The sequence below is a fragment of the Hippoglossus stenolepis genome, chromosome 9, assembly GCF_022539355.2.
Source record: "Hippoglossus stenolepis isolate QCI-W04-F060 chromosome 9, HSTE1.2, whole genome shotgun sequence".
Taxonomy (NCBI): Eukaryota; Metazoa; Chordata; class Actinopteri; order Pleuronectiformes; family Pleuronectidae; genus Hippoglossus; species Hippoglossus stenolepis.
In genome coordinates, this window is record NC_061491.1 from 11,548,036 (window position 1) to 11,563,454 (window position 15,419).

At 40.5% G+C, this 15,419-nt stretch overlaps 1 protein-coding gene across 1 annotated transcript in view; it reads right to left on the reverse strand.

Moving 5' to 3' along the window:
- The window catches only part of LOC118115497 (phosphatidylethanolamine-binding protein 4), a 52,712-nt gene that overhangs the window by 15,831 nt on the left and 21,462 nt on the right, over positions 1–15,419 (reverse strand). Inside the window, exon 4 of the mRNA XM_035166677.2 lies at positions 13,471–13,569. Coding sequence (XP_035022568.2) covers positions 13,471–13,569 — 99 coding nt within the window. The remainder of the gene's footprint in view (positions 1–13,470; positions 13,570–15,419) is intronic.

The window sequence follows — 15,419 nt, forward strand, 5'->3', positions numbered from 1 at the left end:
AACAGTGCCGACCATTCGGCACAACTCAATGCTGTGTGACTTTGGAGAAATGCCAGCCTGTATCTTACAACGAGCAAGCTTGACTTACAGTTGAGCAGCTGATATATGTCCGTGGTTGCTGGTATGTATGGCACTAAAAGCATATGGAAGATTTTTTTTTTTCGGTTTTGCAAAATACACCATCCAACCTCATCATAAAACAAAAAATATAAGAATACCAATAAATCACAATGATTACTACATACAATAAATAACACTGTGTTAGGTGCATTTCACTTTTCAATCAAATATAAATAAATAAGTAATAAAATCATCAGCAGCCTGATAATCAGTTTTCACTCAAGTCTTAATGGTATTTGAGCATGCGTTGTGTAAAAACCTAATGGGTTCAGGTCTGGGGTGAATGGTTGGTGGTGATCAGCTGAGCGGGTTGGATTGGCGCAGTCAGACAGCGTGAAAGCCAGCGGGGGAGTCACCCTTGATCCGCTTCAGTGCATCAACAAATTAACCCACTTAACAATAGCCTGCTGGACTAATGGCTTTAGTAAAGAAACTCATTTGGCTTTGGTAATGAAGCGGTCCAAATGAAGAGTTGGAAACACAAACAGTCCAGTTATTAAGTGAACTCCAGCCATCACTGACTTTACCCAACACGCTGTGATGCACTGAACCTACACTCCCTCTGTCAGGCTCATTAGCAAGAAAGCACACTATTACTCAAATCACTTAAGAAACTAGCCACCAAAAACTCATTATCACATCCATCTATTAAGTCTAATTTGCATACATTACAAATGACAAAGTGGCCGTGCCGGGTCGGTCATCCTTACGGAGCAGATTGGGCCTAACAGGGCAGAGCACAGGCCAAAGTGAGAGCGTGTTAACAAGATAATTTCAACCAACCTGAGTGCTGCTTCCCTTACAGCTCCTGTGTGTGTGTGTGTGTGTGTGTGTGAGAGAGAGTATGGGTGCTGATGAGTCTCTACTTAAGTACTGTTGAGGGAAGCCCTAGCCTGAGTTCCCAAGGTAACAGTCTGTTTGAGTGGGGGCTGGCTGACTCATTTGAAGGGAATCCTGGAACCTGAACAAGGCTGCCCACTCGCCCCACCCCCAGCTTCATCAGCACGAGCAAACAAGGCGCTGACATGTCCCCATACAGGGCTTCCCACTGCCGGGGGTGGCACTGGAAAATCCCAGCCAGAGCTTGCCTACAAGTAGCATCAGAAGACACACACACAAACATGAGGCCTCCATGGAGATAGTAAATGGATGGATGATAATAGAGCTGCGTGCCCACAAATATATCCGGGCATGTGCCTGGATTTTGATTAACACATGAAGGGACGGGGGAGATGTAAGGGGGCGGGAGAGAAAGAGCGAGATTAAGCTGATTAAACAGTCAAAGGCCCGGAATTAAAATAGTTTTTGAGGTGTGAACGCTGACACAAAATAAATTGAGTATCGAAACCTTGTGGGCCCGGGCATGGGTGAGGAGGAGGAGAAGAGGTGAGAGCGAGAGGAGGAGGATGGAGGAGGAGTAGGAGTAGGTGGACAAGACAACGAACTCTTTGCCCACACAATTAATCTAATTATGAAGAAATTAAAAGCGATCAACAGGCGTGTAATTGACCAGCTAATTAGTCCAAGGTCAGTTAGTTTTCTTGTTTTAACTTTGGGAGGTTGGTGATGTAGCAAGCAGCAAGATCGGAACATTTCAGTGAAATATCCTGAAATTTACAGCAATAAATTAAAACAACTGTTTCCACATTGATTTAACAAATGTTCCCAATAAATAGCAATAGTTTAAGTTTTATTAATCCAACGTTGTGTTAATTATAGAGACCCAGTATGAGTTAAAAGACAAAATAATAGTTTTAGAAACAGTAAATTCTGCCCATTAGACAAAAACAGTGCACGTACAGTCCATAAATCCTGCTGTTAGGAGTAGCCATTTGATTTGTTTCCGTCCACTGTTCTATCTGTTGATAACTCTATAGTTCATTCAGTGTCTTTAGTCATTAACAACTGAGAGCTGGTACAAAGGGATTTAAGAGGCAGCATTACTGTTTTGAATCGCTGGATGTTTAATTCTTCTATTATAATTGAGGCAGGAGCGAGGCAGAGGTTATGGTAACTGCTGGAAACCTGTCCCACTTCACAGAAAGGTTAATGAACCTTACAAGTCCTATGGGAGATGGAGTATGCTGTTAATTTGACAAACGTGGGAAATAAATGCTTTTATGCTTTTATTGACGGTGACCAATAGCGGCCTTTGCTGGAATGAAAGGTTTTAGTCTTTTGGGTGCTTTGCTATGAGGCAAAACAATAATGTGGAATGCATTTGTTGGAAGAAACTAAGTACATAATTGTTTGAATAGCAATTTCAGGCCAAAAAGCATCTTCATTATTAATTCCTACTTTTGGGGGAACATATACTGCGCAAAAATGTACAGTAACCTCATTCATGTTATGAAACAACTGTCCTCATTGTGGATGCATTTGTGGGAATGAGGGGTTTTAAAAAGCTGTGTTTTAAAATCTACATATTTTCACATTCCATTTTATGCACCGCTGGTCTGGATTTCATTTTAACAGGGCACCAAGGGTTTAATACACTGACAGCCGGAGTGGAACCTGTGTAACAGTGCCAGCGCTAACCTGAATTAGTCGGTGGGTTAGAGAGAATAATCACAAAAGGTGGCTGAGATAGATCCGATCAGGACAGAGGTTTAAGGTGCAGCATCAACAATGTGTGCAGTGTGTATGATTAAGAGATTAAATGGATAATCTCTTTCCCATTCAAAGAGCCTGACAGATGTGGAAATCTGGTTTTACAAAGATAGACTTTAAATCATAGCTTATACCTAACCAGCCGTCAGAGTTCAGATGGACATGCAAGTTCTTCAGTTGCTCCAAACTGTGTACATTTTGAGAATCTGAGGGGAAATTTGTTGTTTGGTAAATCTAGGAAAATGGAAATCCTTAAAGAATTAGGAGAAAATTGTACAAAAATGCAAATAGATTTCTATTAATTTCTGAAAATCTCCAACAACTCCCTTTTTGTTGGTGATAAGACATTTAAGTAGTGATGGAATGCAACTAAGTCCATTTACACAAGTACAGTAATAAACTATAATTTTTTCATTTTCTGCTAATTTATGCAGATACAATTTTTGAGGCAAATTTACTTTTTAGCCATTTACATATATTTTTCAGCTATTGTTTCTAGTTAGTTTAGGATTTTGAATCCACGAATAAGCATATCATCATCTTATGAATTGATTTTGTTCTTTATATGAACAGGAATCAAAACATGGGTCCTTTTAAGCAGCTTGGATAAACAGATGCTGTCATTTTTTTTAAGCACAGTCTGTGTGTGTAAGCAAGTGCAATTGCAACAATCTTAACCTTTTAAGATTAATGTCAGTCTTATGTTTTGTACAGTTGTCTTAACCTATGAACCTAACTATCGGGCCTGTAAGACTAAGACTGTCCTAGTCTTACAGGCCCGTCTAAGTCTGTCCTAATCCTATAGGCCCTATAAACCAAAATAAGGCTGCCCTACCAAACTAAGACTGCCTAAACCTATAAATCAATCTAAGACTATCCTAACCTATAAATCAACACAAGACTGTCCAAAACCTAGGCTGTCCTAACCTATAAACCAATCTTCAACAGTCCTCACCCTATAGACCCATCCAAGAATGTCCTAACCTCATAGATAAGTTTTAGACTATCCTAACCTGATAGATATATCTGACTGTCCTAACCTTATAGGTATATCTGACTGTCCTAACCTTATAGATATGTCAAAGACTGTCCTAACCTCTATACCAACTAAAGACTGTCCTAACCTTATAAATATGTCTAGGGCTATCCTAACATTATAGATATCTCTAAGACTGCTCTTACATCTATACCAACTAAAGACTCTCCTAACTTTATAGACCCAACAAAGACTGTCCTAGCCTTAAGACCTACCTGACCTACCAATACGTGTCCTACGTATAAACCCCCTCTAGACCGCCCTAACCTTATTTATCCATCTTTGACTGTCCTCATCTTATAGACACATTTAAGATAGTCCAAACCTTATATACTTGGCTAAGGCTATTATAACCTATTAACCAACCTCTGTCCGTCCTAACCTTGCAGACCCACCTAAGACTGTCCTCGCCATATAAACCAGTATAACATGTCTTAGTGAAACTGACCCTCATTTTTTTCTTTCTAATACCCCCTCTCTACCGAGCCAACTCGCTCTCCCTGTCTCTCACACTTTCTTTCTCCCAGTGATCCTATCGGCACTGTTTCCTGTGCACAATGTTTGCCAGAGGAACACACAAGAATTCGCGCTCCACAATCCCTCTTAACCTCTGACCTTGGCTTATTGTTACCTGTGAGCAGCACTGTGGCAAACATGTTGTACAAGTACTGTACAGCCCTGCAAGCTGTTTATGTTCTGCAAGTATGGAGGGCAGGGGAGGAGGGAAGGAAGAGAGGGAGCTATTTAATCCCCCCCAAAGGAACTCCCCTCTCAACCCGTATCGTGAACTCGCAGGCAAATCGCGTTGCTGGAAGGCACACCACACACACACTGCTGTCTTTTTAATTTCATCAGCTGAAAGAAATCTATACAGTGCTTTGGAATCCGACTGAGCTGCGGAGAGAAGTGAACTACAGCACCCTGGAATGTAAACAGGTTTCACACCAACTGTAGCATAAAAATACCACATTGTAACAAACCTCTTGGCTATGATAATGGTCAATAGTACAGATCAGAGGTCTTAGTAGATTTTATGGTTGTTAGTCCTACAGCATATCAATAAGAGCAAGTTGAACAAATCTCGAGAACAATTCAGAGGAAATTATTCAAGTGCAACATCGTCTTCTACTGAACGTACAGCATCGACAGTGGCTTTTTGTTTGTCATTATAAAAATCATAATCTCCTGAGAATATCAGGAACGCTGTCCTTAAATCACATGTAGTCAACTGCCTGGTTAGAAACAGATATGGGCTGTGAAATGCACAGAATGGACTCATCCTCCTGTACAATGTTTGACAAGTACTCGCAGTATTCACAAAAATAGGCAGAATATCATATCAGTAAAATAGAGCCAGGATTTGTTCTACAATTTCTATCTACATTGACAGATAATTATCAAACATCCTGAAGCCATGGTAACTATGATGGACTAAATATTTCTATATTCATGACAGATTCCAGCTTTATGTGTTTTATTATTATTATTATATTTGATCTAATTTTCATATTTTGGATTATTTTCTTATCCCGGATTTATTATATTAAAGATGATCTATGCTGCCATACCAGCTCTAGGTATTTGTTTGTTATACGATATGAACTATACTGCAATTTTCTATTCTTATAGTTCAGAACAACTTTTGGAATCCAAACAATCATAATCAGTATGTAGAGTTAGACAGGCCACTATAATATCTGCCAACTTTGCATTCATAGCTGTCACAGTTAATTATGATGCCAAAATACAAGAAAATACATTGGCTGCAGGAGGTCTTTTGTGAAGTCTTTGTTTTTGTGTACAATTAACTGGCATGCATGCTATATACTTAAATAGGGGCTATTTTAGGTGAGCATAATTGTTAGTGAGTTGTTTTTATCAGCATGCCTCACTCCCCTTTACCGTACCCTATCAGGAGACACCCCTATGAGGAAGCATTTTCCACAGCGGCGGCCACAGCAACCCCCCACTGACCCTGACATTTGTTCATTTACCCGCCCCTTTTTCCCTCCTTCGGTTTTCGAACTTCTCCTTTTTTTCTGCATGTCTGTCAAGATTGACCCCGGGAACAGGTAGGCAGACTCCGGCAAACCCCCCACCTGTACCCTGAAACACAAATTCGCACATAGGGCCGACTGCCAGAGATCCTGCTTTACTGACTGAAGTGGAGTGGCGGGGAAGGGAGGGGGGGTATGACAAAGACGACAGCTTGTGTGGGGGAACATTGTCTGCGGCTGCGACTAGAAATCTTTTCAGGAAAAACAGGATTTTATACACAATGGTCGTGGGTGTGAAGAAAGGGGGCACATATTAAAAGAAGCGCCTTTATGTGTGCATTGCTACTGTTTTTTATAAACTGCATTTGCATGGAGCGGGTCCAATATGCTTTTTTTTCTCTACTAGGCTGTAGTGTGACAGACTGGATCAAAGAGGGCTTTCCAGGTTGTCCTTCTTTTCTTGGAGAGTGATCGTGATATATCCAGGACAGTGTGCACGCTGACACATAGTATAGGCCTACTTAAATGAAATAAACATGGAATAGATGGAAAGAGACTAAATCCATGTGGTGAAGTCAATAGAAATGTGTTTCCTAGAAAATAAAGAAACATTAGGCAACATGTAAAAACTCTAATTTATGGATGATTATTCCCTCGCTGCACAAACAGCGTCCACCATCGCAGCTCACGTTCTTCATGCAGTGAAACCTCCTCAATCATCTCACCACGGCAACCAGAGCAGGGAGGTCAGTTGTTATAGAGATAGCAAGAGGCTTGGTAGGTTATCAGCGTGTGTGTGTGTGTGTGTGTGTGTGTGTGTGTGTGTGTGTGTGTGTGTGTGTGTGTGTTTGTGTGTTTGTGTGTTTGTGTGTGTTGTATGTGGACGGGGGATGGAGCTGACAACTGAGCGGAGGATTCTTATGTAATTCTCCCTTTAGGTGGCAGAGAACAGTGAGAGCAGCAACCCACACTGAAGAAGAATCTGTTTGTTAATAAGCTGGGAGATAAGATCAGATAAAAGAAAAACGTGATGGGATTATTACAGGGAGTTTGTACACAAGGCCAGAAGGTCCAGATGTGACAGAGCGATAGGGACAGTCACAGTTACAGCAAGGTCAGGTATGAAGTTGGTTTGTCCCCCAACAAAGTACAGCTCTCTAATACCTCTTTTCACCAAAATTTGCGAGTATACGCAGGTTCTTAAAAAATTGGTTAACTCACTAAAAAGGAGATTGTCTCTTTTCTCATTGCCAGTAGAGGAGAGTCTCAATGGAAGCCAATGTGTCTGGACTGGGAAACATAACACACAACAGAAAAAAGCAGAGTGGAAACCAGTGTCAACGTTATGGTGGATACACTTTTTTTTTACTGTCCCTCTTTCAAACTCGACGGTGAATGGTCGATTTTAGGTCGCTGCTTAAGCGCAGACTGATAGAATTTGTGGAAGAGATGACAAAAGAGTCGTAGAAGTTATCGACAGAGGCGACCAGCCTCCGTGACAGCTATTGCTGCTATGTTGTGCCGGAAAGGATGCAGCATCAGCATCTAGACTGCCAATATAAAGAAAAAGAAGAAGATATAAGCTTGTTCATGTTTCCATTACACTTGATCTGAGCCAGGGCTGATAAAAAAATAACAAAAAACATGAGTATAGCAGAGTGTGAGGAGAGTCTGTCGAGGTTTAATGGGGGAATGACTTCCACAAGCTGAACTCGATGTAGCAGCACCTCTGACATTTGTCTGGCTGACAGCAGGATGAGCACTGCTCTAAATGTTAAGCACCTCCAGCTGCGCGTCCATGTTAAGGACTATTGTTGACTTGTACCAGGGGAGGTTTCGGTAGTTATGAAAAAAGATGAATGACCTGCATGTAAACTTTCTAACGGTCAAACTAATTCAAGCTGAAATATTAAGTATAAAACAGAAAATACAGTATTCAAGCTGTTTACTGACAAGTCAGGAAACTAAAGTACCTGAAGCATTCTTTAAATTCTTCTATCACTTTTAATCATATAAACAGCACCTGTTATACTTAACGCCCGATACATATATTAATGCCAACAATCTGTTGAAATTCTTTAAGGCACTTCACTCAAAGAACATGTGTTTATGCCGTCAGTTAAAGTTTAAACAAAGGATGACAACAGGTGCACAGAGTGGAGTTTAGATTGGGTAAAGTTGCTTCATGTGACTTGGAGCCAGGAGGCAGCTCTGTGTAAAAGTTTGTGAAACCATAAACAAGCAAACTGTTAACCTGGGTTATGAGCATGTTTAGCAACTTTGGAGGAAAAAAATAAAAATCACATTAAAAAGGAAAATTGTTCAATTCCTTTGCGCCCACCCCCTTGTCATAAGATATGGATGTCCCGTAAGGTTATTTGTGTTTGCTGGGAAATGAAGTGCTCAACTGGATTAAAAACATACTGCATATGTTTGGAAATCTGTTTCCCTGGGCGTATGAGTGGAGTGAGCGAGCGTGAAGCAGCAGCTTGCATCTCCTCCAAGAGAGAGGGCAGACACTCTCATCATTAGCTGGGCTACAATGTGCTCCTCTACCTGCTCCAATCTGCACAGCCAGGCTCCACTCTGACGCCAGACAGATGTTCCCTGCACGAGGTGCAAAGTAGCGCGAGGGGAAAAGAGAGTGAGCAGGAGAGAGGCAGAAGAATGGAAATATTCAGCAGAGTACACAATAAGAGTTTAATTATGAATAATACCAATGGCTCTTTGTTCTCACAATGAAGCTAGCTATGGTTCGCCTGGCCTTTGGGAAATTGTTTTGGCTTCCATATGGGGGCAGCTGTCTGTCAAAAATAGACGCTTATATCATTACATGCCACAGTAGGGATAATTACAGGATAAAGAACAATGCAATTATGTATGTTTATTTGCAATATTGAATATTGGTATTTTGCTAAAACAAACTAAGACTTTAGCACAGAAAGAGAAAAAAATGCAATTTCAAACACTCGATAGTGAAATACTGCTAAACTTTGACATGAAGTGTAAGTTTACAAGATCAAGACATACACTCGAGTCACTCAGGACGTGCTGTACTGCTGTTCTGGCTGCACATTTAAGGATTAACTGGGTGTGACTTTGTATTTTAATCACTCGTATTATGAGAGAAATCGCCACAACCTGTTGTATGTTATTCCTCAACGACATGAACTATTGTTACACTACAGTATTTCCTCATTAAAAATTAAAGCTGTACAAACAATTTGATTGAAAAAAAGGTGGATCAGCCACAAAACGACACAATTGTTATCCGTTTTTTGAGTGAATGAATACTGTAAGGACTAACACGCCTAATAGTTTGCAGCTAAAGGACATCTTGAGGTGTGGAGCAGACGATCTCTGCAGGCCACAGAATTTGCAAACACAAAGCCAGCTGGTCTGACACACTCACAATACTTCACTGTTTGTATTTGCCTGACCAGCAGCAGAACACAAGCTCTGTCCTCCTCCGGGAGCCGCTACAGCAGAGATGGATGTTAAAGCATGCATATCCCTTGTGCGCCATAATAATGACCACAGCGAACGGTCCAACTGGCCCCCAGTTCAACGCCAAAGAGAGAACATTAACAAACACGCGATGTCACCTGACCTTTTTGAAGGGAATCTGGAAGAGGAAGGACAGCATGGAGACACGCCAAAGCATGAACAGGTTACAATGGGTCAAGACAAGAGATAGTTTTATGCTTGAAAAAAATAAATGATTTGCGCAAAGAGAAGTCCACTAATTATTCTAATACGAACTCCTCTGCATAATATTAGGGTTGGGGCAAGTTTGTCAGACAGCTAATACCTTTCACGGAGACAAACCCTCAGCAGAGAAACTTCACACATTATAAAAAGTAAGAAAAAAATCCATAAAAACCTAAGGCTACACGTCTCTGTTTAAATGGGATTTTACAGAGATAATGAATACCTTGGCTTTTCTCAGAGCAGAAAAGAGCATTAACTGTAGCAACTGTTTTGCAAGTTCACGTTGCATCATGTTGACTTTCAAACTGCCGAAACTATAATGAGAGAATAAGTATTAACAAGTGAAAGTAACACCCAGTGCTGCATTTATGTAAGCTGCCTCTATTCGGATACTAATGATTTGCTTGTTACAGTAATTATCGCTGCGAGACCAAACCGGAACATCTGCATTGATTCAGACTCTGGGAGAGCGGCGGGAGGGAGGGAGGGGCTCGCAATCTGGAATTCGACTTCGAGAGCGAGACAACAATCTGTTGATGGTTATTTTGGTAATTGTCCATAATTGATGTAAAACAGAGAGTTGCAGAAGATTCTAAATTGCTGTTTCTGTAGCTTGAAGGGTCATTGAAAATGGGCAGTTGCAGTGGAAATGCATATACAGCATCTAATAATGTGAGCACTAAAAGAAAGTGGACAGCTGGTGGGAGAAGACGAGATACCCACACAGTTTACACTTTTTACTGCTGGATTAAATTGTTCTTGGTCGTCAAAAGTAATGATGCGGTGAGTGGTGCAGCCGGTTGAATTAAAGATGTGACACCTGACATAAACATTAAAATATGACTGTCTCGCACACTTAGTAAGTTACATTATTTATTGTGTCATACACACACAAAAAACCTGCCCACACAAACTTATATGACACCAAAAATACTGGTGCAGAGGGGAAAATCATTTGAGTCACTCAAAGCCAAAATTCGAAAAATTTACATTAAGACCAGAGAATGACTTTTTGACATTTTTTAAACATATAATTATGTTTATGTCATATAAATATAAATATATATATATATATATTTAGAACAGCTACAAACTAAACTAAATGGCCAAAGACAGAGGGCCAGTTATAGTTATATCTTGCTCATAAAATAACCACTCAGCTAAACTCACTTTTTTGTTTTGTTCATCCAACATCAATAAGACAAAAGCTGGGAGAATAAAATCTGCTGAACTGGGAACTAGCCTAGTTTAGCATTAACCACCAACTGAGCTCAGTTCAGGCCAGTTGAGCGACTTTAAAAAAACACATGTAAATTCATTAAATTGTAAAATAATTTATTACGTAATTTTTTTTAAATTATAGAAATCTAAATACCATCTATTGCTAGTTGATATTGTGCTTTCCCCTCGTATATCCTGTTAATTTTATTCTCAAAGTAGAGGGACATTTTACATCTTCTCTATGGTCTGTCAATTCTTTTTTTTTGTCTAAAAGCCTTACATCCTTTTCCATCTGTTGCTCAGTTTGTCCAGCCAGCCTGAAAGCTTTAAGGGCAGATTTTTCAGACGAGACCATAACTCCTTAAATATGAAAATGCAAACAAAATGTTCTGTCTTCTGTCCAAAGTGCTTCAACCTCAAATCTGCCACAGCAGAGCTCTTTCTTAAACTTAAACTTCATGATTAGCCACACAGAAGAACTTATCATGTTTAACACAAAATGTTTCTAATGCTTATAAGTCTGCTTCTTATGGGGCTCTATACACTGTAGATGTGGATAAATACTGTTGGAACATGAACACTGTACATTATGTGGTAACAGACATCAGATTCCTCTCTCTGTTGTCAAGAGGGTTTAGGTTTGGCAGACACACGGTGAGGAGATCCTCTGCACATGTTTGGGTACGTGACGATAACAGCTCAAATCAAGGTGAGTGATGTCTCAGTAATACACGAGGTGTGTCCTTGTTTTGTTACCACCGCCTCTCTAATGAGACCTCAGGAGTAAATCTAGGGGTGCAGCGTTGCTCTGTCCAGCTTGACCCCACTCCCTCTCTCTCAGCTGAATTTAAAGAAATCTTCAGCCTTCATCGCTGCGGCTACGGATAAAGAACACACACTAATTATGGAAACATCCACAAACTGGGGCAAGACTGGACGACCTTGGACTAATGAATATATATGTATGAAAAGAAAGTGGCGGCTGAGGCCCGCGCTGTCGAGGATCGAAACGCTGATCCACTTGACATTTGAAGGCATGACCTCTGACTTCAGCTAAAAAAGATACTTTGCTTTACAAAACAATCATCAAACACATTGCCAGAAAAGATCTATTTAAATGCCAAACATGTTGTCATCGAGAACTTCACTCTTTATCTTATAAAGATGGAACAGACTAAAAGAGATTTAATCACTAGCTGTCTTTTTTGCTGCGTTTCATATGAACCCCTGAATTCATAAACTGACCTACATTGCTGTCAAAATCACAACTGCACCGAAACAAAATCCAATACATGCACATAGACTCTTGAAAAAAAAAAAAGGAACAAAACTGAGGTTGTGTGATGTCACCTATCCACCCTGCTCAATTAAACACCTCCCACTATCGGTTGGCATCACTCAAAAGGCTCATTAACCCTTCTGACCAACCACCAGTCACAATCAGAGAAACATCCCATCACATTGGCCAATCCCTTTATGGGCAGCGCAGGTCAACACCCACACAAGTGACAGGCAATTGAATAGCTGGAGTGAATGTGGTCTGTCTGAGCACTTGAAAGACATTTGTTTATTCACAGCCGGTCACGCGGCCAGACAGACTTTATGGGCTTAAAAATAAGAAGCAAAGGTGATGCCCGATGAAATTTTATAAAGTGGAAATTACTTTTATATATATATCAGTGATGTTTGTGAGTGATATGAGGTAACTATTCACAGCTTCTTTAAGGTAAATGGCTGCATAAATCATCTCTTTAAGTGCAGCCCAGACGAGCTAAATCACAAAATCCTGAATTTACGCCTATTGTAGACTCACTCAAATCTACATCCCAGATACATCACATTTGGATCTTTGAAATCGATGTGGCATTCACTTAGTGTACGACAACGCCTTATGAAATGAAACGGGAGCAGTGATACATCGGCGAAGCGTCTTTGTGTGCTTGTTTTTAAGACCACTAGTCTTAATCTATTGGGTTGATCTCCCAGTTCCCGCGGGATTAGAAAATGTCTGCAAACCTCCAAATATTTGAGGCAATCAACAACTCAACACGCATTTGGCGTTAGAATGCAAGAATGTGAAAACACACAAACGAACGGATGAAAAGGAGAGAAATATGAAGAGAAATAAGGGGATCGGAGCCGTGCCCATTTCGGGGGTGTAAAATATGGAGAAGTGTGGATCATTGGGGGAGCTGCTCTGCCTGGGGGAACAGATGAAGGGAGGACACTCTGCCAAGATCTCTCCACTGGAGGGGGAGCTGAGGGACTGGAGCTCTATGGGAGAAAGAGTGTGCGCCTCGCATGCTGCTCTCCTCAATCTCAGTCTCACACGCCTGCATTGACACGTCCCAGGCTCTCCGCAGCAGAGGGAAATTGCTGCTGACAGGGCCTTGCAAACTTTCACAGCCATTTAGAAAGACTTACTCCCACACTTTTGTCACAGGCATTTATTGCACAAGATACATGATATGAAAAATTAACATTTTTTGAACTTGGCATCTTTTCTTCACCAAGTTAGGCTTAAAAACCATTCATAATTTTTCAGCCTTGCAATCGGCCCCAGTGCAGATGTAAACACGAGACATGCCAAGTGAGACCCCAAGATTATGAAAATGCACAATTTTCAAGAGGAGAAAAAAAAAAATCACTACTTCATAAATTTGTAGCATATGAGTTCCTATAATCCAATAAGAAATGCCGTCCGTGTCACCATCACCAAAACACACAAGGCTGCTTTAAACTAAGAGCAGAGGTTACTGCAGACTTTTACTGTACCTGTACGTCCACGACCAGCCAGTGCCGCCAGTATGCAGATGTTGGACCAGCGCGGCTCGGAGCATCGGGATCCACCATCACCAGAACATACGTCTTTTTCTGCAAACATAAGATTCATATATATAATTATATTTAATACAGATAAAAACAGCTTTACTACACACACTGTGATTGGCCCAGAGGCAGATCCAGGAAGAGCGGTACCTGATCCCTTTCGCTTTTTAAGTGCAGCCATGTGCGTTTTTGCCCCAAGGCTCGACAGCCATCCCTGCAGTTAACAATACCTCGTTTCAATACTTCAAAAGCACATGCTTCACTTTGCTTCCTTAGCTTTTACTTAGAATACTTAGAATGCTGCAAAATGTGAATTTTATTCTATTCATTAAATGTGTGGTTTGTTTTTTTAGTCGCTTGTTTTCAGTTGAGCACAGGAAGCTCACAGACCCAGTTGATATCCGAAGAGTGGTTTTGCTTTTTTAATGGGTTGACACATGATCATAACAGTTTTACTTCAGCTCTGGAGGCTGAAACGTTAAAACGTTAGAAAGAAATAAACAGAAGATAATATTGTAATAGAAAACATGGAATGAAACTGTTCAAACACATTAAATACAGTATCTTAATCACAAACTGCAATGCACTTGTTCTTACAGAAATACTACAGCTGTTTCCTCTCCATTATTCCCTAAACTTAATATAATAACTGTGACACCAATGAAAATGACAGTGTTTTGGATCCGATACCAACTCGTCTCGTTAACATATTCACAGTAACTTTCTGCCACTTACCCAGTATCTTTATACCCCTCAATCTGTCAATAGATAAAGTGAGAGAAAAAGCATCTTAACTAACGCTTGATCACAGCTACTTGACGTTGACTTGGCGGCTTAATTGCCGGAGAAATGTTCCTACGGTCTGTCCCTAAAAGTTAGAGAATTATGAGAGCAGATTGAATTATTGCAAGAGCACATTTGTCATCCCTGGGCCCGTGCCCAAAATCTGCCGGACCATATGATGGGCTTTTTTTATTTTGTTCACTTCCTCTACAAACAGAGACATTAATCGAGGCTGTTTCAATCCGCGATGTCCTCGTACTGTATATACTTACAACTGGAGACCATAATGTTATCAGCTTTAACACATATAAAACAGATGTTGCATTTCTTTAATTCTCTCACTGACTGCCAAACAACGCTGTGTGTGGTACAGAGAAGCACGTCATAGAATCAAACGCTCCCATGCAAACATACACCTTAAATTTCTGTTTGTTGTGTCCTATCAAGACGTTCTTAAAGGCCTCCGAAAATTAAGCCGATGTACTTGAATGAGATAAAGTAGTCGTATTTTTCTGCAGATGCTCATTTCCAGAAGGATTCTCTGCCTACCTGACAAGCAGTAATAAGCGTAAACAACTAAGCCTAATAATAGGATAATACTGTAGTCTCAGTGATAGTGCCTGCAGGTAACACACAGACACACCAGCAACAATAGAGCCTCCTCCACAGCCTGTCAAAAGTGACTCTATATCAGTGACCCCCCCAGGCAGCTTACCAACCATGACCTGTTGCCTTCTCAAGAGTTGTAATCCTCATTTGTACATGTTTGCTACCAGGCAAAGACACTGTGATAATGTAGTTACACTAATATTTAAGTCAGACCCTGATGCATTAAGAAATAGCATGGTTTCAAACAACAGCACATACACACATGCATGCACACAAATACGCAAAGGCAATTTAAGCATTTAAATTGAAAATGACCTCCAGTCACAATTATCACTGAAAGAAATAACACTTTATTGGATATTTCACGAAAGTTACCGTAAAAAGAGGCTCACTGTATAGGACAGGCTTAGTTCTCCTAAAGCCAAATTTAGAACAACATTAAGCACATTTATTTTATAACTGCAACAAGGAAATCGTGGCCTATTTATAGCAGGGGACTGAAT